This window comes from Chanodichthys erythropterus, chromosome 15 (assembly GCF_024489055.1).
Source record: "Chanodichthys erythropterus isolate Z2021 chromosome 15, ASM2448905v1, whole genome shotgun sequence".
NCBI classification, from domain to species: domain Eukaryota; kingdom Metazoa; phylum Chordata; class Actinopteri; order Cypriniformes; family Xenocyprididae; genus Chanodichthys; species Chanodichthys erythropterus.
This window is the reverse complement of record NC_090235.1, coordinates 19,507,811-19,529,897: the sequence shown is the minus strand read 5'-3', so window position 1 is coordinate 19,529,897 and position 22,087 is coordinate 19,507,811. Positions and strand designations below refer to the sequence as shown.

General features: G+C 40.0%; 1 protein-coding gene across 3 annotated transcripts in view; it reads left to right on the top strand.

Annotated features, from left to right (window-relative positions):
- The first annotated feature begins 1,456 nt into the window (after positions 1 to 1,456).
- Positions 1,457 to 22,087, top strand: part of ubp1 (upstream binding protein 1) — a 42,101-nt gene continuing 21,470 nt past the window's right edge. For 2 of the 3 annotated variants that reach the window (XM_067411541.1, XM_067411540.1), the window contains exon 1: positions 1,458 to 2,189. In XM_067411541.1, the coding sequence (XP_067267642.1) occupies positions 2,074 to 2,189 (116 nt within the window). In that variant the 5' untranslated portion in view covers positions 1,458 to 2,073. Of the gene's footprint in view, positions 2,190 to 22,087 lie in introns of all 3 variants that reach the window. The other variant, XM_067411542.1, reaches the window with a different exon arrangement.

Here is a 22,087-nt window from a genome sequence, read left to right as displayed (position 1 = left end):
CAACATCATCAGCCTAAAAACACCCTGAATGTGTCCTTGAGTGGCCATCCCTGTTTCAGAATGGAATTTCACAGCAAAACAGCCCAGGGGTTGGTTGCATAAACTGCTAATACTAGTCTTACAACCTAGTCAAATTTGTTTATTTAAGACCCTTCATAAGTTTAGTTACATCAAAAAGTACAGTGGTCTATTTTGATACTAAAAAGTAGGATTCATTACCCCTAACTAACTGCAAGTTGGTCATACTAGTTCTTAAAGGTGCAGTAAGTGATTTCTGAGAAATGCTGATGATATTTGAAATCATCAAAACAAACACTCCCCTACCCCCATCTTTATAGCTCCGCCCCCAAATCCATGAACAGTCCATAGGTGTGTTCGACATCGGCTGCGGCTGGATATAACCGATCATCGAGAGTAGCCGCGTACAGGCGTGAAGTTGAACACTTTCTGCATTTGAATACTTTATCACAGCTGAAGTGAAATAAATGCAATATTTGACTAATACACTGATGTTTCAGAGACATTTTCATTCAATACTTAATGTAAAAACATAAAACATGAACATAAGCATATGTTATTTAAATACCAATGTGGAGGGTTCTACGTTTTTTCAGTTTTATTTTGATAAACATGACACAAAATAACATCACGACTACATGAAAAGAGTTTTAACTGTTATAAAAATACAGCATTAGTGGAACTGAAGGCGTGACGGTAAACACGAGACACACGTGATCGTTGTCATGCTGTCGTCATCAGAGCTTGTGCAGCTCCTCTTGAGAAACTGATGGCTGATCTCGAATCGCTCTCGCTGTACTTTGAAATCATACGTCATTGTAAGTGTATTACTGCCCTCCACAGGTCAAAGTTTGAACTAAATGTTATATACTTGCACTAGCATATTATATATGAGAATTTAGTTCAAACTTTGACCTCTGGAGGGCAGTAATACACTTAGCAGTGTCTACACTGCCGGAATTCTAATAGAGAAGAAGAAGAGAGCTACTTCAAGATGAGCATTTATGGTTAAAATGTATAAAATTGTAATTTTTTTTAAAAAATGAGTCATTGTTTCTTTAGATAAGACTCTTATTCCTCATCTGGGATCATGTAGAGCTCTTTGAAGCTGCACTGAAACTGTAATTTTAACCTTCAACTGTTTGGAGTCCATTGAAGTCCACTATATGGAGAAAAATCCTGGAATATTTTCATCAAAAACCTTCATTTCTTTTAAACTGAAGAAAGAAAGATACGCACATCTTGGATGACATGGGGGTGATTAAATTATCAGGACATTTTCATTTGAAAGTGAACTGATCCTTTAAGTTAAAGGTTATATTTTGTTTGGAAGCTGACTACGGTTTGAGCCAGGGAGACGATGACGACAGATCCTCGGAAGCCGATTGGCTGATCGCGTCTCGCTGAGCAATGTGATTGGCTGTCAGATTCCAGTCCCGGATCCCTGCTGCGGCTGAAGCGATCTCGCGTTTGAATGGTGGCAGACGGAGGGCCGCGTCGATGTGTTGTGATCTTTGGCCTCTTCCGAAAGATCAAGGCGGGTCAGCACGATGAAATTAGGGGAACGCTTTCGGAGGACAGCGAGCGTGAAGACACCGTGCTGCGTTTAGGATTAGATGAGCGCGCGCGAGCTCTGCCAGCCCAGTTACTCGAGCGGACATTGCGTGTGAATGCGGTGACAGTCAACAGCGTCCTCCCACCCTGCTTTTATATAATGGAAGATCGCATACAGATATGATGTTCTGATGCATACGTGATAACATACGGGAGCTGGAAACGGATCATACGGGTTGAGTTGACTTCGCGACGCCTTTGCTCATCCCGAGACTGTTATTTCTCGCCTCTGGTACTGTGAAACTGAAGCAATGGCGAGGTACACGGCAGTCCGGGCTAGAGCCGTTTGCCCTGCTTTCAACAGCTAGCCTTCCGCGGGTGGCCACCGAACCGACTCTAGTAGGACTAACTGCGGCAACGCGAGCTCCGCGCAGGTGCTGTCTGTACGAGGAGAAGCTGGCGGCGCTCCGGTTAGAGTCGGAGGAGAAGGATCTGGGCGCCATGGCGTGGGTGCTGAAGATGGACGATGCGACCATCGAGTCCGGGCTCGTTCACGACTTCGATGCAAGTTTGTCGGGCATCGGGCAGGAGCTCGGGGCTGGCGCGTACAGCATGAGGTTAGAGCAGCTTTCCAAGAGTCCTTAAGCCGGGGGCGATGCACCTAAGACGGCGAGCTAACGTTAGTTGGCTAGCTGTCTTGCTCTCAATGTTTACATTGCGAACCTCGGGATTCCAACCGGTTTGAGGTTCAAAAATTCACATTTATTCATTAATTAACGATTCTTGAGATTGTGTTTGTCGTCTGGTGGATGAATTATGCCTTTATATATATATATATATATATATATATATATATATATATATATATATATATATATGAGAGTAGCAATAGCTAGCTCAAAACAATAGACAACGAGTTTCATTTTAATGCTGTCTGACCATCTTGAGCGCTAACTAGGCTTGATAATAGTTTTAAACTGCTTGTAGAGTATTAATAAATATCCTCTGAACAGCCATAACGTGGTTCTGCCGAAACGACAACAAGCGCTTTTGAAGTAAGTGCTACTTCCTGGAACAGGGTGTTCTTTGAATTCAGTTCCGAGATACGAAACTAACTGATGAAACGTGCGATTGGTTTAAACGTTAAAACGTTTTTAGTTGAAGTAAATGAGGCGAACGTTGAACTCCATTACGTCATATGATACTGCATAGAAGCAAACCGTCTATGATGACGTCATTGAACTGTTAGGGATACTCTAAAACAGTCGATTCAGTATTTAGGATCATACGTCATATCCTGGAGATAGTTTGTTTCTGTCTGCATGTTTTGCTATGTGCCTTTTAAAATAAGGAAATTAAAAGAGAAGAGTGTAATATTTCCTTGGATCAAATATTCATATGCCAGTTGAGTAAGGCGAGTCATTCAACAGTTGAACAGTACATTTTCTTCGAAAAATGTAAATATTGTGGCTTAATACCAGCAACAACACTGGCCTAACCAATGGCATGAGTCTGGGGGCAGGATTATTTGTTTTATTGACCAATGGCGCACGGGGGAGTGGTTAAGGAAACCTGTTCGAAGAAAATCATTATGGTGATAATGTTCGGTTTGTGGGGTTAAATCGCTATTCTAAGGATACGTTTTATCTATATTACGTGTATATGTTAGGTTTGTGTTTGTCGTGTACAGACGACAACGTTGTCAAAATGATCCCGTTCACACGGATCCGCGAAAACAATTAAAAACGTTGTATTATTCATGCCAGACCAATAGGTGGCGATGTCACTTTGTAAAGAAATACTACGCGCCTGTAGACTGAAACGCCACCGTTTTCACATTTTTGTTGTTTACATAGTGACAATAATGGTATCATTTTCAAAAACTTGCATTTTGATACCGTTTTCAAAACACTGTCGTTGTTGTGTAAAGGCTGATTCATACTTCTGCATCAGACTCTACGCCATATGCTACGCGTCAGGTTTTCATTTATACTTCTACGTTGATATTTCTTTTTTACTTAAGGTAAAACGCAACAAGCGCTTTTGAAGTAAGTGTTACTTCCTGGAACAGGGTGTTCTTTGAATTCAGTTCCGAGATCCGAAACTGATAAAACGTGAAATTGGTTTAAATTTGGACTCTACGGCGTATACTATGCGTTGGTTTTCATTTATATTTCTGCATCTTTTACTTTTTTTACCTGAGGGAGGGATTCTAGAAGACCAATCACAGCGCTTGCGATCTGCGTAGAATTGACATGTTTTTACGGAGAGGTGCATGTCAGGCTGCGAAGTAGGCTACGTGTGCTACACTCAGCCTGCAATGTAGCTACGGTGTCGTTTCAATGCAGAAGTATAAATCAGCTTTAAATGAATGGCCAAAATTTTTAGTTGAAAATGGTGTGAGCTAATTATTCTTCGGCAGCGATGCCATAGAAATATTTGGAGTTACCGCAAAAACAAAGTTCTAAAGATGGCTGTGTGCTTGTTTCTCTGGCGAATAAGGTCTATAGTGTGTGACAGTTGGGTTCCAGAAGTAAAAATCCCACAAATTTTCTCCAAAGGGGAATTGATTAAAGACAGACGTGAGCTACATGCAGGTCCATGCTCAAAAAGTAAATAAATGGATTATAACTAGGGCTGGGCGATATATCGCATGCGATTGTCACGCGCATTTCGCCAATAAAGCCGGTTCCCTGATTACCGCTAAATCGCCATCACCTGCTTTCAAATGAAGCGGCATTTAATAGACAGAACTAGTGATCGACCGATATTGATTTTTTTATAACCGATACCGATTATTTGCATGTTTATGTACCCGATAACCGATATGCAGAACTGATATTTATTTACTATTATACTTCTGTTTTTGACAATTATTACAACACAAATGAGCTGAACAAACCATTTTATTTATAACAATCACTCCCTCCTTGCATACAAAAAAAACCTTTATATTTATACACAAATAAATAGAGGGGTCTGAGTCCAAAAAATTAAAGTGCAATTAACTAAATAATGGTTATGTAGTAAATCAAATGATTATATAATCTAGGGTGTTTAAACGAGATAATCTTGTCAGAAATTTCATGCAGTGGCCGTGCTTGAGGCTTCCTGATCATCAACCCATTCAGGTGCTGAGCAATATGAACGAACTTTTTTTTCCGAGACTATATAAAGTTAAACAGCACTTGTCAGTTGGCATTTTATGATCTAAATTTAATCTAACGTTAAATCATGAAATGCCAACTGACAAAGTGCTGTTTGACTATAACTTAATCAACCACGATCGCGCATGTAGATAATAAATAATTAATTTCCACAAAGCGGTAGGCTATATTTATATGTGTATTAGCGAAAAAAAATATGTAGTAAATTATAATATAATCTAGGGTGTTTAAACAAGATAATCTTGTCAAAAGTTTCATTCAGTGGCCGTGCTTAAGCCTCCTGATCATCCGTCAGTTGCTAAGCAATATGAACGAACTTTTTCTTCTAGACTAATGGTGACCAAATACAACAGATAGAGAATTAAATTCAGCGCTTTTATTTTCAACATGCACTCATTCATGTCTGTTTTATTTAATTCATGTAAAGTTACGTCTTTATTGGGGCAGGACATGACGAATTACACTACGTGACTCAATGAGTTCGTCTCAATTGTTTAGAAACAAGCTGCATAAATTAACTATATCAGGAATTGATGTCTCAGATCTCATTTGTGCATATCTGTTATGTTAAATAAAGTTGATTAATTAAAGCAAACCGAGTACAACATATACTTTACCTGTGCACTGAGTTGTTGTTGACTGATCTCCTCAGACGCCTGGGCTGCAATTGCGGAAATCTCAAAACGGCCACAAGATGGCGCCGTAGAATCGGCGAATCCGATATTACAAAACCGATACCCGATTATGGAAAAATGCTTAAATATCGGGAAAAATATCGGTAAACAGATATATCGGTCGATCACTAGACAGAACCGTAGATCACTGATAAGCCACGCAATATCGCGTTCATATCGCAGATGAATTGCGTTCGATAATGAACACGGTATTGCGTAGCTTGTCAGTGAACTACGGTTCTGTCTATTAAATGCCGCTTCATTTGAAAGCAGGTGATGGCGATTCAGCGGTAATCAGGGAACCGTCTTGACTGACGAAATGCGCGTGACAATCGCATGCGATATATCGCCCAGCCCTAGTTATAATCCATTTATTTACTTTTTGAGCATGGACCTGAAAATGAAATTTCCAAATTAAACTCATAAATTCTGAATGCTTTAGAGCACAGACTTAACTTTGGTCTCTTTTTAAAGACGATACTTGACAAATTATTGCTGAAGTGAAAAAAAGTTTTAAATAGTTACAGAACTTTACATTTATGATGAAAAAATGCACAAAAATACTAGTTTCAATTTTTATGAGATATTTTCAAAAACACGTTTTACTGTAAAACCAACAAAATCAAAGCCAGAAATCTAAACAAATTTGAGCTTGATATCTAAAAAAAATTAGCTTTCAGTAAGATTTTGTTTGGTCGCAGTATCAAAAGTTTACACTAGATGAAATTCATAATTTCTGACTGTGAAGAGCACCAGTGTGACTTTTTTTCAGGATCATATTTTTTTTTCAGAAATAAAAAATTCTAAAAAAAAAAAAAAAAAAAGAAACAAACTTTTTCCATAAAAAAAAATGACCGAAGAGCACTGGAGGATTACATATTTGTATCAATAATTTGTTAAAAAAAACTTTTTGTTTTTATATATATATATATATCCATTGTTTTTAACTACATTTGTCGTTTGCATTGCTTCATGGGATTTTAGATCTTTCTTTCCTCTGTTAAAGCTGTTAGGTGCACAGATTTTCTAGTATTTTTCTGCTTCAAATCAAAGATTGTGATTCACCTTGTTGCTGGTTGGTTTGGTTCGTGCCTTTTATAAGACTTTTTTTTATTTTTTTATTCTCTATAGGAAAAATAAAAATATTGTGAAAAATTCTTCCGGAACACTCCTTAAAAATACACTGTTCACATGGTTCACATTTACAGTCAAACTCAAAAATATATACATAAAAAAAATACAGTGCTTCAGCATCCACAGCTTTGGAAGAGGCAAACCACAGTCCCCCTGCATACATCAGCTTCACTGGAGTATTAATGATCATTTTGCAGCAGCATATTTAAACTGTAGCTTTTCCAAATCACTAGATATTCCCATTCGGCCCTGAGGAGTTTGAAAAACGGTCACTGCGTGATAGGAATACACATTATGCGCCTGAGGTCAGGTTCCATGGAACAGTTTCTCTGGGATGTGGCGGCCTTCTGGAGGTTGCGGTGGAAAGAGCAACATCAGCGTTTTCCCTGGAGCGCTCTGTTGTTCAGCAAGTGTGCATGCGCAAGTGTCTGAAATCCTCTGTGCGAGACGGTAGCGTCAGTGGCTGAGTTCACATTCTGTGGAGGTTTTGTTGGGTGTTGGTGGGAGTGCTGTAGTGTGAGACTGGAGGAAGAAGGCTGTTCACATGCTCTCCCCCTGTGATATCAAGTTTCTTGCTGCTCTTCCAGCACCCTGCAGATTTGCAGTTGACACTGTGCTCTATTGGCATTAGGGTCGTCGACCAGACAGTGTTTATGGGTAGTTGTGGCACAACCTGTCCACAGACGTTGAGGTTAAAGCCTACATGAAAAGGGAATAGTATAAAGGAAAGTGGCTGACATTTTAAAGGATTAGTTCACTTCAGCATTAAAATTTCCTGATAATTTACTCACCATATAGTGGATTTCAACAGGGACCAACGGGTTGAAGGTCCAAATGTCAGTTTCAGTGCAGCTTCAAAGAGCTCTACATGATCCCAGACGAGGAATAAGAGTCTTATCTAGCAAACAAACAAAGATACACTTTTTAACTACAAATGCTTATCTTGCACTAGCTCTGCGATGGATCACGCATTACGTAATCACGTTGGAAAGGCCACGCTTGCCGTAGGCAGAAGTACCGCGGCAGGGTGAAAGATCTAATTAATAAAGATCTAAAAAAAAAGGTAAAACAACGATGTCGGACGATTTTGAAGTTGGAGGAAACCAACTTCAAAATCGTCCGACATCGTTGTTTTACCTTTTTTTTTGTAGAGGATGTTTGACTTAATCATTGCACGTTTGCTTTGTATACACTTGCTCGGTATTTCTGCCTGCGTCAATCGTGAGCTTTCCAGCGTGATTATGTAATGCGTGGCACATCACAGGGCTAGTGTAAGTTTATGGAGTCAAATTAATGCCTTAAAGTTTTGCACAAAAATAAAGTTTTGCAAAACAAAAAAAGAATTGAGCAATAAAAAAATGTTTTGCAAACAAAAATAAAGAATTGCAAAGGAAAAATAAAGTATTGAGCAGAAAAAAATGAGTTTTGCAAACAAACAAACAGAAATGCATTGGAGGGGAACGTAATTGGCGACAGATGAAATAATTCTTTGACATGGTTAAAAATAATGAATGGTTTGTTTAGCATATGTTGTCGCCGATTACGTTTCCCTCCAATGCATTTCTTATAGTAATATGACCCGTTGCTCTCTCTCACTGCCTGTATCCACTTTTGTGTCCTTAAACATTAGTTTTTTGGGGGTCAACAGCTTATAAAAACGTATTTCTGGGTTTTTTAGCTTGATAGTTGTGCACCTTGTCACACAGAACCTTTTAGGCATTGTTCGGTTTTTTTGTAATAAGTCAGAAAAGACAAGAAGGCAGCCTCACGCAATACAAAGTCAAAGGAGACGGTTGGATTGTTTTTCCCCCGGTGGGCGTGGTTTTCAGATTATAATAGATGCGCTCTGTCTCTATGCTTGATCTGTTCTGTTGCGATCGGCGTCGCCTGCCGAGAGCGTGTTTCGCGGGGGCGTGCCCCCGTTTCTTGACTCCACCCCCACGTCAATCCAGTGCCATAAAGAGAACCGCACAGAAAAGTGCAGCGCAAAGGAAAACCGGTACGTGAGCGCACGCTTGACTGAAACGCAGAATAAAATGAGCGTTGCAAATGATTTAGTAGGTTTGAGCATGAAAAATATGTGGCAAAGATAAAATAGAAATATAGCTGCGAGCAGCGATGGCGGGCCCAAGCCCGGTGGCACCGCCACCCCGGTGGCTTCAGGGCAACTGTGCACAGCGGGCAATAGGCACTTAAAACGGTTAAACATCAAAGGACTATGTCAAATTCACTCCACATTTACTGCACTACAAGGTGCCGCTATAGAGCCCCTCCTCCCTGCCCATTTTCAAAGGATTACATGTGCCAAGTTTTAACATTATTCTGATGAATTTTGAAGCAAATCAGGTAAAAATAAGAGGGTGATCTCAATGTATGCTGAAAGTGACACATTTTCTGCTTCCAGTTGGTGGCGCTATGACTTTGAATCACAATACTCAAATCCATGTGATCAGCCTTGTACAACGAAGACTAAGCCAAAGTTTCATCAAAATCAATTAATGTATGCAGAAGTTATAACACTTTGTTTCCCTTTTCTTGCCATAAATTCGTTGCCTCGCCACGGCCAAACCGTTTGAGATATCCAAAATCCGTTTGCAATTAAACAACTTCAATGTGTTAGCAACAAGTTAAAAAAAGCTTGGTGTAAATTGGATAAACCCTGTAGGAGTAGTAGTATAAAATTCATAGCCTGTTTTTTCAAAAAATTAACATTCAAACCAAAATAGCTGACTTCCTGTTGGTCGGAGCTAATGAATGTAAATTAGAAAATTGTCCGGCTTGATGAGAATAATATGTGTACCGAGTTTGGTGACTGTAGGAAAAACTAACCCCCCACTTTTGTCAAAAGGTGGCGCTACTGAGCCCCTCCACCACGCCCATTTCTATGGCTTTGTCCATGTCTACTGGTTGACAATATTGATGTGTGTGTCGAGTTTCATGCAATTTGAAGCATGTTAAGAGCCTCAAAAACACTCAAGAATATTATTACAGTTTGACCTGTTGCCATGGCAACAATATTTCAAATATCAAAAATCCTGTCATAGGTCTACATCTGCTGTGTATTGACATTACACTGATGAAGTTTGAAGCAAATCAGGTAAAAATAAGAGGGTGATCTCAAAACATTTCAAAAAGTGATACACTTCCTGCTGCCAGTTGGTGGCGCTATAACTTTGACTCACAATAGTCACATCCATGTGATCAGACTCCTATAACGAACACACTCGTGAAGTTTCATAAAGATCAATATATGTATTAAGACGTTATAACACATTTCCTGTTTCCTTTTTCTCGCCATAAATTCGTTGCCTCGCCACGGCCAAACCGTTCGAGATATCAAAAATCCCCTGGCAATTTTTAATCATCAGTGTCTTGACTTCATGCTGACCGAGTTTGGTGGCGATCGGATTAATCGTCTAGGAGGAGTATATCAAATTCCAGAGCATGCGTTTTTCAAACAACCCTTAATAGCTGACTTCCTGTTGGCGTGGCGATTAACTTAGAGCGCGAAAGTTGTTCGGCCCGATGAGGTCTATATGTGTACCGAGTTTCATACTAATACGTGCAAGCATGTTTAATATATGGACCAAATTTTCAGACTTTTTCAAGGGGGCGCTGTCGAGCCCACATTCCACGCCCGGGTACCAGCCTCTCCGGCGTCCTAATGGCCGCGGATTCCAATGTGTGTGCCAATTTTCAAGAGTTTTTGAGCATGTTAAGGCCCCCAAAAAGCCCCGGAAGACGGAAAAAAAAAAAAATAAATAAATAAATAAATAAATATAGCTGCGAGCAGCGATGGCGGGCCCAAGCCCGGTGGCACCGCCACCCCGGTGGCTTCAGGGCAACTGTGCACAGCGGGCAATAGGCACTTAAAATGGTTAAACATCAAAGGACTATGTCAAATTCACTCCACATTTACTGCACTACAAGGTGCCGCTATAGAGCCCCTCCTCCCTGCCCATTTTCAAAGGATTACATGTGCCAAGTTTTAACATTATTCTGATGAATTTTGAAGCAAATCAGGTAAAAATAAGAGGGTGATCTCAATGTATGCTGAAAGTGACACATTTTCTGCTTCCAGTTGGTGGCGCTATGACTTTGAATCACAATAGTCAAATCCATGTGATCAGCCTCGTACAACGAAGACTAAGCCAAAGTTTCATCAAAATCAATTAATGTATGCAGAAGTTATAACACTTTGTTTCCCTTTTCTTGCCATAAATTCGTTGCCTCGCCACGGCCAAACCGTTTGAGATATCCAAAATCCGTTTGCAATTAAACAACTTCAATGTGTTAGCAACAAGTTAAAAAAAGCTTGGTGTAAATTGGATAAACCCTGTAGGAGTAGTAGTATAAAATTCATAGCCTGTTTTTTCAAAAAATTAACATTCAAACAAAAATAGCCGACTTCCTGTTGGTTGGAGCTAATGAATGTAAATTAGAAAATTGTCCAGCTTGATGAGAACAATATGTGTACCGAGTTTGGTGACTGTAGGAAAAACTAACCCCCCATTTTTTACAAAAGGTGGCGCTACTGAGCCCCTTCACCACGCCCATTTCTATGGCTTTGTCCATGTCTACTGGTTGACAATATTGATGTGTGTGTCGAGTTTCATGCAATTTGAAGCATGTTAAGAGCCTCAAAAACACTCAAGAATATTATTACAGTTTGACCTGTTGCCATGGCAACAATATTTCAAATATCAAAAATCCTGTCATAGGTCTACATCTGCTGTGTATTGACATTACACTGATGAAGTTTGAAGCAAATCAGGTAAAAATAAGAGGGTGATCTCAAAGCATTTTAAAAGTGATACACTTCTTGCTGCCATTTGGTGGCGCTATAACTTTGACTCACAATAGTTACATCCATGTGATCAGACTACTACAACCAACACACTCCTGAAGTTTCATAAACATCAATCAATGTATGCAGAAGTTATAACACATTTCCTGTTTCCCTTTTCTCGCCATAAATTCGTTGCCTTGCCACGGCCAAACCGTTTGAGATATCCAAAATCCGTTTGCAATTAAACAACTTCAATGTGTTCGCAACAAGTTAAAAAAAGCTTGGTGTAAATTGGATAAACCCTGTAGGAGTAGTAGTATAAAATTCATAGCCTGTTTTTTCAAAAAATTAACATTCAAACCAAAATAGCTGACTTCCTGTTGGTCGGAGCTAATGAATGTAAATTAGAAAATTGTCCGGCTTGATGAGAATAATATGTGTACCGAGTTTGGTGACTGTAGGAAAAACTAACCCCCACTTTTGTCAAAAGGTGGCGCTACTGAGCCCCTCCACCACGCCCATTTCTATGGCTTTGTCCATGTCTACTGGTTGACAATATTGATGTGTGTGTCGAGTTTCATGCAATTTGAAGCATGTTAAGAGCCTCAAAAACACTCAAGAATATTATTACAGTTTGACCTGTTGCCATGGCAACAATATTTCAAATATCAAAAATCCTGTCATAGGTCTACATCTGCTGTGTATTGACATTACACTGATGAAGTTTGAAGCAAATCAGGTAAAAATAAGAGGGTGATCTCAAAACATTTCAAAAAGTGATACACTTCCTGCTGCCAGTTGGTGGCGCTATAACTTTGACTCACAATAGTCACATCCATGTGATCAGACTCCTATAACGAACACACTCGTGAAGTTTCATAAAGATCAATATATGTATTAAGACGTTATAACACATTTCCTGTTTCCTTTTTCTCGCCATAAATTCGTTGCCTCGCCACGGCCAAACCGTTCGAGATATCAAAAATCCCCTGGCAATTTTTAATCATCAGTGTCTTGACTTCATGCTGACCGAGTTTGGTGGCGATCGGATTAATCGTCTAGGAGGAGTATATCAAATTCCAGAGCATGCGTTTTTCAAACAACCCTTAATAGCTGACTTCCTGTTGGCGTGGCGATTAACTTAGAGCGCGAAAGTTGTTCGGCCCGATGAGGTCTATATGTGTACCGAGTTTCATACTAATACGTGCAAGCATGTTTAATATATGGACCAAATTTTCAGACTTTTTTCAAGGGGGCGCTGTCGAGCCCCCCTGCCACGCCCGGGTACCAGCCTCTCCGGCGTCCTAATGGCCGCGGATTCCAATGTGTGTGCCAATTTTCAAGAGTTTTTGAGCATGTTAAGGCCCCCAAAAAGCCCCGGAAGACGGAAAAAAAAAAAAAAAAAAATAAATAAATAAATAAATATAGCTGCGAGCAGCGATGGCGGGCCCAAGCCCGGTGGCACCGCCACCCCGGTGGCTTCAGGGCAACTGTGCACAGCGGGCAATAGGCACTTAAAACGTTTAAACATCAAAGGACTATGTCAAATTCACTCCACATTTACTGCACTACAAGGTGCCGTTATAGAGCCCCTCCTCCCTGCCCATTTTCAAAGCATTACATGTGCCAAGTTTTAACATTATTTTGATGAATTTTGAAGCAAATCAGGTAAAAATAAGAGGGTGATCTCAATGTATGCTGAAAGTGACACATTTTCTGCTTCCAGTTGGTGGCGCTATGACTTTGAATCACAATAGTCAAATCCATGTGATCAGCCTTGTACAACGAAGACTAAGCCAAAGTTTCATCAAAATCAATTAATGTATGCAGAAGTTATAACACTTTGTTGCCCTTTTCTTGCCATAAATTCGTTGCCTCGCCACGGCCAAACCGTTTGAGATATCCAAAATCCGTTTGCAATTAAACAACTTCAATGTGTTAGCAACAAGTTAAAAAAGCTTGGTGTAAATTGGATAAACCCTGTAGGAGTAGTAGTATAAAATTCATAGCCTGTTTTTTCAAAAAATTAACATTCAAACCAAAATAGCTGACTTCCTGTTGGTCGGAGCTAATGAATGTAAATTAGAAAATTGTCCGGCTTGATGAGAATAATATGTGTACCGAGTTTGGTGACTGTAGGAAAAACTAACCCCCCCACTTTTGTCAAAAGGTGGCGCTACTGAGCCCCTCCACCACGCCCATTTCTATGGCTTTGTCCATGTCTACTGGTTGACAATATTGATGTGTGTGTCGAGTTTCATGCAATTTGAAGCATGTTAAGAGCCTCAAAAACACTCAAGAATATTATTACAGTTTGACCTGTTGCCATGGCAACAATATTTCAAATATCAAAAATCCTGTCATAGGTCTACATCTGCTGTGTATTGACATTACACTGATGAAGTTTGAAGCAAATCAGGTAAAAATAAGAGGGTGATCTCAAAACATTTCAAAAAGTGATACACTTCCTGCTGCCAGTTGGTGGCGCTATAACTTTGACTCACAATAGTCACATCCATGTGATCAGACTCCTATAACGAACACACTCGTGAAGTTTCATAAAGATCAATATATGTATTAAGACGTTATAACACATTTCCTGTTTCCTTTTTCTCGCCATAAATTCGTTGCCTCGCCACGGCCAAACCGTTCGAGATATCAAAAATCCCCTGGCAATTTTTAATCATCAGTGTCTTGACTTCATGCTGACCGAGTTTGGTGGCGATCGGATTAATCGTCTAGGAGGAGTATATCAAATTCCAGAGCATGCGTTTTTCAAACAACCCTTAATAGCTGACTTCCTGTTGGCGTGGCGATTAACTTAGAGCGCGAAAGTTGTTCGGCCCGATGAGGTCTATATGTGTACCGAGTTTCATACTAATACGTGCAAGCATGTTTAATATATGGACCAAATTTTCAGACTTTTTTCAAGGGGGCGCTGTCGAGCCCCCCTGCCACGCCCGGGTACCAGCCTCTCCGGCGTCCTAATGGCCGCGGATTCCAATGTGTGTGCCAATTTTCAAGAGTTTTTGAGCATGTTAAGGCCCCCAAAAAGCCCCGGAAGACGGAAAAAAAAAAAATAAAAAAAAATAAATAAATAAATATAGCTGCGAGCAGCGATGGCGGGCCCAAGCCCGGTGGCACCGCCACCCCGGTGGCTTCAGGGCAACTGTGCACAGCGGGCAATAGGCACTTAAAACGGTTAAACATCAAAGGACTATGTCAAATTCACTCCACATTTACTGCACTACAAGGTGCCGTTATAGAGCCCCTCCTCCCTGCCCATTTTCAAAGGATTACATGTGCCAAGTTTTAACATTATTCTGATGAATTTTGAAGCAAATCAGGTAAAAATAAGAGGGTGATCTCAATGTATGCTGAAAGTGACACATTTTCTGCTTCCAGTTGGTGGCGCTATGACTTTGAATCACAATAGTCAAATCCATGTGATCAGCCTTGTACAACGAAGACTAAGCCAAAGTTTCATCAAAATCAATTAATGTATGCAGAAGTTATAACACTTTGTTGCCCTTTTCTTGCCATAAATTCGTTGCCTCGCCACGGCCAAACCGTTTGAGATATCCAAAATCCGTTTGCAATTAAACAACTTCAATGTGTTAGCAACAAGTTAAAAAAAGCTTGGTGTAAATTGGATAAACCCTGTAGGAGTAGTAGTATAAAATTCATAGCCTGTTTTTTCAAAAAATTAACATTCAAACCAAAATAGCTGACTTCCTGTTGGTCGGAGCTAATGAATGTAAATTAGAAAATTGTCCGGCTTGATGAGAATAATATGTGTACCGAGTTTGGTGACTGTAGGAAAAACTAACCCCCACTTTTGTCAAAAGGTGGCGCTACTGAGCCCCTCCACCACGCCCATTTCTATGGCTTTGTCCATGTCTACTGGTTGACAATATTGATGTGTGTGTCGAGTTTCATGCAATTTGAAGCATGTTAAGAGCCTCAAAACACTCAAGAATATTATTACAGTTTGACCTGTTGCCATGGCAACAATATTTCAAATATCAAAAATCCTGTCATAGGTCTACATCTGCTGTGTATTGACATTACACTGATGAAGTTTGAAGCAAATCAGGTAAAAATAAGAGGGTGATCTCAAAGCATTTTAAAAGTGATACACTTCTTGCTGCCATTTGGTGGCGCTATAACTTTGACTCACAATAGTTACATCCATGTGATCAGACTACTACAACCAACACACTCCTGAAGTTTCATAAACATCAATCAATGTATGCAGAAGTTATAACACATTTCCTGTTTCCCTTTTCTCGCCATAAATTCGTTGCCTCGCCACGGCCAAACCGTTTGAGATATCCAAAATCCGTTTGCAATTAAACAACTTCAATGTGTTCGCAACAAGTTAATATTAGCTTGGTGTAAATTGGATAAACGCTGTAGGAGTAGTAGTATAAAATTCATAGCCTGTTTTTTCAAAAAATTAACATTCAAACCAAAATAGCTGACTTCCTGTTGGTCGGAGCTAATGAATGTAAATTAGAAAATTGTCCGGCTTGATGAGAATAATATGTGTACCGAGTTTGGTGACTGTAGGAAAAACTAACCCCCCACTTTTGTCAAAAGGTGGCGCTACTGAGCCCCTCCACCACGCCCATTTCTATGGCTTTGTCCATGTCTACTGGTTGACAATATTGATGTGTGTGTCGAGTTTCATGCAATTTGAAGCATGTTAAGAGCCTCAAAAACACTCAAGAATATTATTACAGTTTTACCTGTTGCCATGGCAACAATATTTCAAATATCAAAAATCCTGTCATAGGTCTACATCTGCTGTGTATTGACATTACACTGATGAAGTTTGAAGCAAATCAGGTAAAAATAAGAGGGTGATCTCAAAACATTTCAAAAAGTGATACACTTCCTGCTGCCAGTTGGTGTCGCTATAACTTTGACTCACAATAGTCACATCCATGTGATCAGACTCCTATAACGAACACACTCGTGAAGTTTCATAAAGATCAATATATGTATTAAGACGTTATAACACATTTCCTGTTTCCTTTTTCTCGCCATAAATTCGTTGCCTCGCCACGGCCAAACCGTTCGAGATATCAAAAATCCCCTGGCAATTTTTAATCATCAGTGTCTTGACTTCATGCTGACCGAGTTTGGTGGCGATCGGATTAATCGTCTAGGAGGAGTATATCAAATTCCAGAGCATGCGTTTTTCAAACAACCCTTAATAGCTGACTTCCTGTTGGCGTGGCGATTAACTTAGAGCGCGAAAGTTGTTCGGCCCGATGAGGTCTATATGTGTACCGAGTTTCATACTAATACGTGCAAGCATGTTTAATATATGGACCAAATTTTCAGACTTTTTTCAAGGGGGCGCTGTCGAGGCCCCCTGCCACGCCCGGATACCAGCCTCTGGGGCATCCTAATGGCCGCGGATTCCAATGTGTGTGCCAATTTTCAAGAGTTTTGAGCATGTTAAGGCCCCCAAAAAGCCCCGGAAGACGGAAAAAAAAAAAAAAAAAAATAATAATAATAATCCTTAGAAGAACAAGAGGGCCCTGCGCGCTTAATTCGCTTGGGCCCTAATAATAATCCTTAGAAGAACAAGAGGGCCCTGCGCGCTTAATTCGCTTGGGCCCTAATAATCCTTAGAAGAACAAGAGGGCCCTGCGCGAATTTTCGCTTGGGCCCTAATAATAATAATCCTTAGAAGAACAACAGGGCCCTGCGCGAATTTTCGCTTGGGCCCTAATAATCCTTAGAAGAACAAGAGGGCCCTGCGCGAATTTTCGCTTGGGCCCTAATAATAATAATCCTTAGAAGAACAAGAGGGCCCTGCGCGAATTTTCGCTTGGGCCCTAATAATCCTTAGAAGAACAAGAGGGCCCTGCGCGAATTTTCGCTTGGGCCCTAATAATCCTTAGAAGAACAAGAGGGCCCTGCGCGAATTTTCGCTTGGGCCCTAATAATAATAATAATAATAATAAATATAGCTGCGAGCAGCGATGGCGGGCCCAAGCCCGGTGGCACCGCCACCCCGGTGGCTTCAGGGCAACTGTGCACAGCGGGCAATAGGCACTTAAAACGTTTAAACATCAAAGGACTATGTCAAATTCACTCCACATTTACTGCACTACAAGGTGCCGTTATAGAGCCCCTCCTCCCTGCCCATTTTCAAAGGATTACATGTGCCAAGTTTTAACATTATTTTGATGAATTTTGAAGCAAATCAGGTAAAAATAAGAGGGTGATCTCAATGTATGCTGAAAGTGACACATTTTCTGCTTCCAGTTGGTGGCGCTATGACTTTGAATCACAATAGTCAAATCCATGTGATCAGCCTTGTACAACGAAGACTAAGCCAAAGTTTCATCAAAATCAATTAATGTATGCAGAAGTTATAACACTTTGTTGCCCTTTTCTTGCCATAAATTCGTTGCCTCGCCACGGCCAAACCGTTTGAGATATCCAAAATCCGTTTGCAATTAAACAACTTCAATGTGTTAGCAACAAGTTAAAAAAAGCTTGGTGTAAATTGGATAAACCCTGTAGGAGTAGTAGTATAAAATTCATAGCCTGTTTTTTCAAAAAATTAACATTCAAACCAAAATAGCTGACTTCCTGTTGGTCGGAGCTAATGAATGTAAATTAGAAAATTGTCCGGCTTGATGAGAATAATATGTGTACCGAGTTTGGTGACTGTAGGAAAAACTAACCCCCACTTTTGTCAAAAGGTGGCGCTACTGAGCCCCTCCACCACGCCCATTTCTATGGCTTTGTCCATGTCTACTGGTTGACAATATTGATGTGTGTGTCGAGTTTCATGCAATTTGAAGCATGTTAAGAGCCTCAAAACACTCAAGAATATTATTACAGTTTGACCTGTTGCCATGGCAACAATATTTCAAATATCAAAAATCCTGTCATAGGTCTACATCTGCTGTGTATTGACATTACACTGATGAAGTTTGAAGCAAATCAGGTAAAAATAAGAGGGTGATCTCAAAGCATTTTAAAAGTGATACACTTCTTGCTGCCATTTGGTGGCGCTATAACTTTGACTCACAATAGTTACATCCATGTGATCAGACTACTACAACCAACACACTCCTGAAGTTTCATAAACATCAATCAATGTATGCAGAAGTTATAACACATTTCCTGTTTCCCTTTTCTCGCCATAAATTCGTTGCCTCGCCACGGCCAAACCGTTTGAGATATCCAAAATCCGTTTGCAATTAAACAACTTCAATGTGTTCGCAACAAGTTAAAAAAAGCTTGGTGTAAATTGGATAAACGCTGTAGGAGTAGTAGTATAAAATTCATAGCCTGTTTTTTCAAAAAATTAACATTCAAACCAAAATAGCTGACTTCCTGTTGGTCGGAGCTAATGAATGTAAATTAGAAAATTGTCCGGCTTGATGAGAATAATATGTGTACCGAGTTTGGTGACTGTAGGAAAAACTAACCCCCCCACTTTTGTCAAAAGGTGGCGCTACTGAGCCCCTCCACCACGCCCATTTCTATGGCTTTGTCCATGTCTACTGGTTGACAATATTGATGTGTGTGTCGAGTTTCATGCAATTTGAAGCATGTTAAGAGCCTCAAAAACACTCAAGAATATTATTACAGTTTTACCTGTTGCCATGGCAACAATATTTCAAATATCAAAAATCCTGTCATAGGTCTACATCTGCTGTGTATTGACATTACACTGATGAAGTTTGAAGCAAATCAGGAAAAAATAAGAGGGTGATCTCAAAACATTTCAAAAAGTGATACACTTCCTGCTGCCAGTTGGTGTCGCTATAACTTTGACTCACAATAGTCACATCCATGTGATCAGACTCCTATAACGAACACACTCGTGAAGTTTCATAAAGATCAATATATGTATTAAGACGTTATAACACATTTCCTGTTTCCTTTTTCTCGCCATAAATTCGTTGCCTCGCCACGGCCAAACCGTTCGAGATATCAAAAATCCCCTGGCAATTTTTAATCATCAGTGTCTTGACTTCATGCTGACCGAGTTTGGTGGCGATCGGATTAATCGTCTAGGAGGAGTATATCAAATTCCAGAGCATGCGTTTTTCAAACAACCCTTAATAGCTGACTTCCTGTTGGCGTGGCGATTAACTTAGAGCGCGAAAGTTGTTCGGCCCGATGAGGTCTATATGTGTACCGAGTTTCATACTAATACGTGCAAGCATGTTTAATATATGGACCAAATTTTCAGACTTTTTTCAAGGGGGCGCTGTCGAGCCCCCCTGCCACGCCCGGGTACCAGCCTCTCCGGCGTCCTAATGGCCGCGGATTCCAATGTGTGTGCCAATTTTCAAGAGTTTTTGAGCATGTTAAGGCCCCCAAAAAGCCCCGGAAGACGGAAAAAAAAAAAAAAAAAAAAAAAAAAAAAATATAGCTGCGAGCAGCGATGGCGGGCCCAAGCCCGGTGGCACCGCCACCCCGGTGGCTTCAGGGCAACTGTGCACAGCGGGCAATAGGCACTTAAAACGGTTAAACATCAAAGGACTATGTCAAATTCACTCCACATTTACTGCACTACAAGGTGCCGCTATAGAGCCCCTCCTCCCTGCCCATTTTCAAAGGATTACATGTGCCAAGTTTTAACATTATTCTGATGAATTTTGAAGCAAATCAGGTAAAAATAAGAGGGTGATCTCAATGTATGCTGAAAGTGACACATTTTCTGCTTCCAGTTGGTGGCGCTATGACTTTGAATCACAATAGTCAAATCCATGTGATCAGCCTTGTACAACGAAGACTAAGCCAAAGTTTCATCAAAATCAATTAATGTATGCAGAAGTTATAACACTTTGTTTCCCTTTTCTTGCCATAAATTCGTTGCCTCGCCACGGCCAAACCATTTGAGATATCCAAAATCCGTTTGCAATTAAACAACTTCAATGTGTTAGCAACAAGTTAAAAAAGCTTGGTGTAAATTGGATAAACCCTGTAGGAGTAGTAGTATAAAATTCATAGCCTGTTTTTTCAAAAAATTAACATTCAAACCAAAATAGCTGACTTCCTGTTGGTCGGAGCTAATGAATGTAAATTAGAAAATTGTCCGGCTTGATGAGAATAATGTGTGTACCGAGTTTGGTGACTATAGGAAAAACTAACCCCCCCACTTTTGTCAAAAGGTGGCGCTACTGAGCCCCTCCACCACGCCCATTTCTATGGCTTTGTCCATGTCTACTGGTTGACAATATTGATGTGTGTGTCGAGTTTCATGCAATTTGAAGCATGTTAAGAGCCTCAAAAACACTCAAGAATATTATTACAGTTTGACCTGTTGCCATGGCAACAATATTTCAAATATCAAAAATCCTGTCATAGGTCTACATCTGCTGTGTATTGACATTACACTGATGAAGTTTGAAGCAAATCAGGTAAAAATAAGAGGGTGATCTCAAAGCATTTTAAAAGTGATACACTTCTTGCTGCCATTTGGTGGCGCTATAACTTTGACTCACAATAGTTACATCCATGTGATCAGACTACTACAACCAACACACTCCTGAAGTTTCATAAACATCAATCAATGTATGCAGAAGTTATAACACATTTCCTGTTTCCCTTTTCTCGCCATAAATTCGTTGCCTCGCCACGGCCAAACCGTTTGAGATATCCAAAATCCGTTTGCAATTAAACAACTTCAATGTGTTCGCAACAAGTTAAAAAGCTTGGTGTAAATTGGATAAACACTGTAGGAGTAGTAGTATAAAATTCATAGCCTGTTTTTTCAAAAAATTAACATTCAAACCAAAATATCTGACTTCCTGTTGATCGGAGCTAATGAATGTAAATTAGAAAATTGTCCGGATTGATGAGAATAATATGTGTACCGAGATTGTTGACTGTAGGAAAAACTAACCCCCCACTTTTGTCAAAAGGTGGCGCTACTGAGCCACTCCACCACGCCCATTTCTATGGCTTTGTCCATGTCTTATGGTTGACAATATTGATGTGTGTGTCGAGTTTCATGCAATTTGAAGCATGTTAAGAGCCTCAAAAACACTCAAGAATATTATTACAGTTTGACCTGTTGCCATGGCAACAATATTTCAAATATCAAAAATCCTGTCATAGGTCTACATCTGCTGTGTATTGACATTACACTGATGAAGTTTGAAGCAAATCAGGTAAAAATAAGAGGGTGATCTCAAAGCATTTTAAAAGTGATACACTTCTTGCTGCCATTTGGTGGCGCTATAACTTTGACTCACAATAGTTACATCCATGTGATCAGACTACTACAACCAACACACTCCTGAAGTTTCATAAACATCAATCAATGTATGCAGAAGTTATAACACATTTCCTGTTTCCCTTTTCTCGCCATAAATTCGTTGCCTCGCCACGGCCAAACCGTTTGAGATATCCAAAATCCGTTTGCAATTAAACAACTTCAATGTGTTCGCAACAAGTTAAAAAAAGCTTGGTGTAAATTGGATAAACCCTGTAGGAGTAGTAGTATAAAATTCATAGCCTGTTTTTTCAAAAAATTAACATTCAAACCAAAATAGCTGACTTCCTGTTGGTCGGAGCTAATGAATGTAAATTAGAAAATTGTCCGGCTTGATGAGAATAATATGTGTACCGAGTTTGGTGACTGTAGGAAAAACTAACCCCCACTTTTGTCAAAAGGTGGCGCTACTGAGCCCCTCCACCACGCCCATTTCTATGGCTTTGTCCATGTCTACTGGTTGACAATATTGATGTGTGTGTCGAGT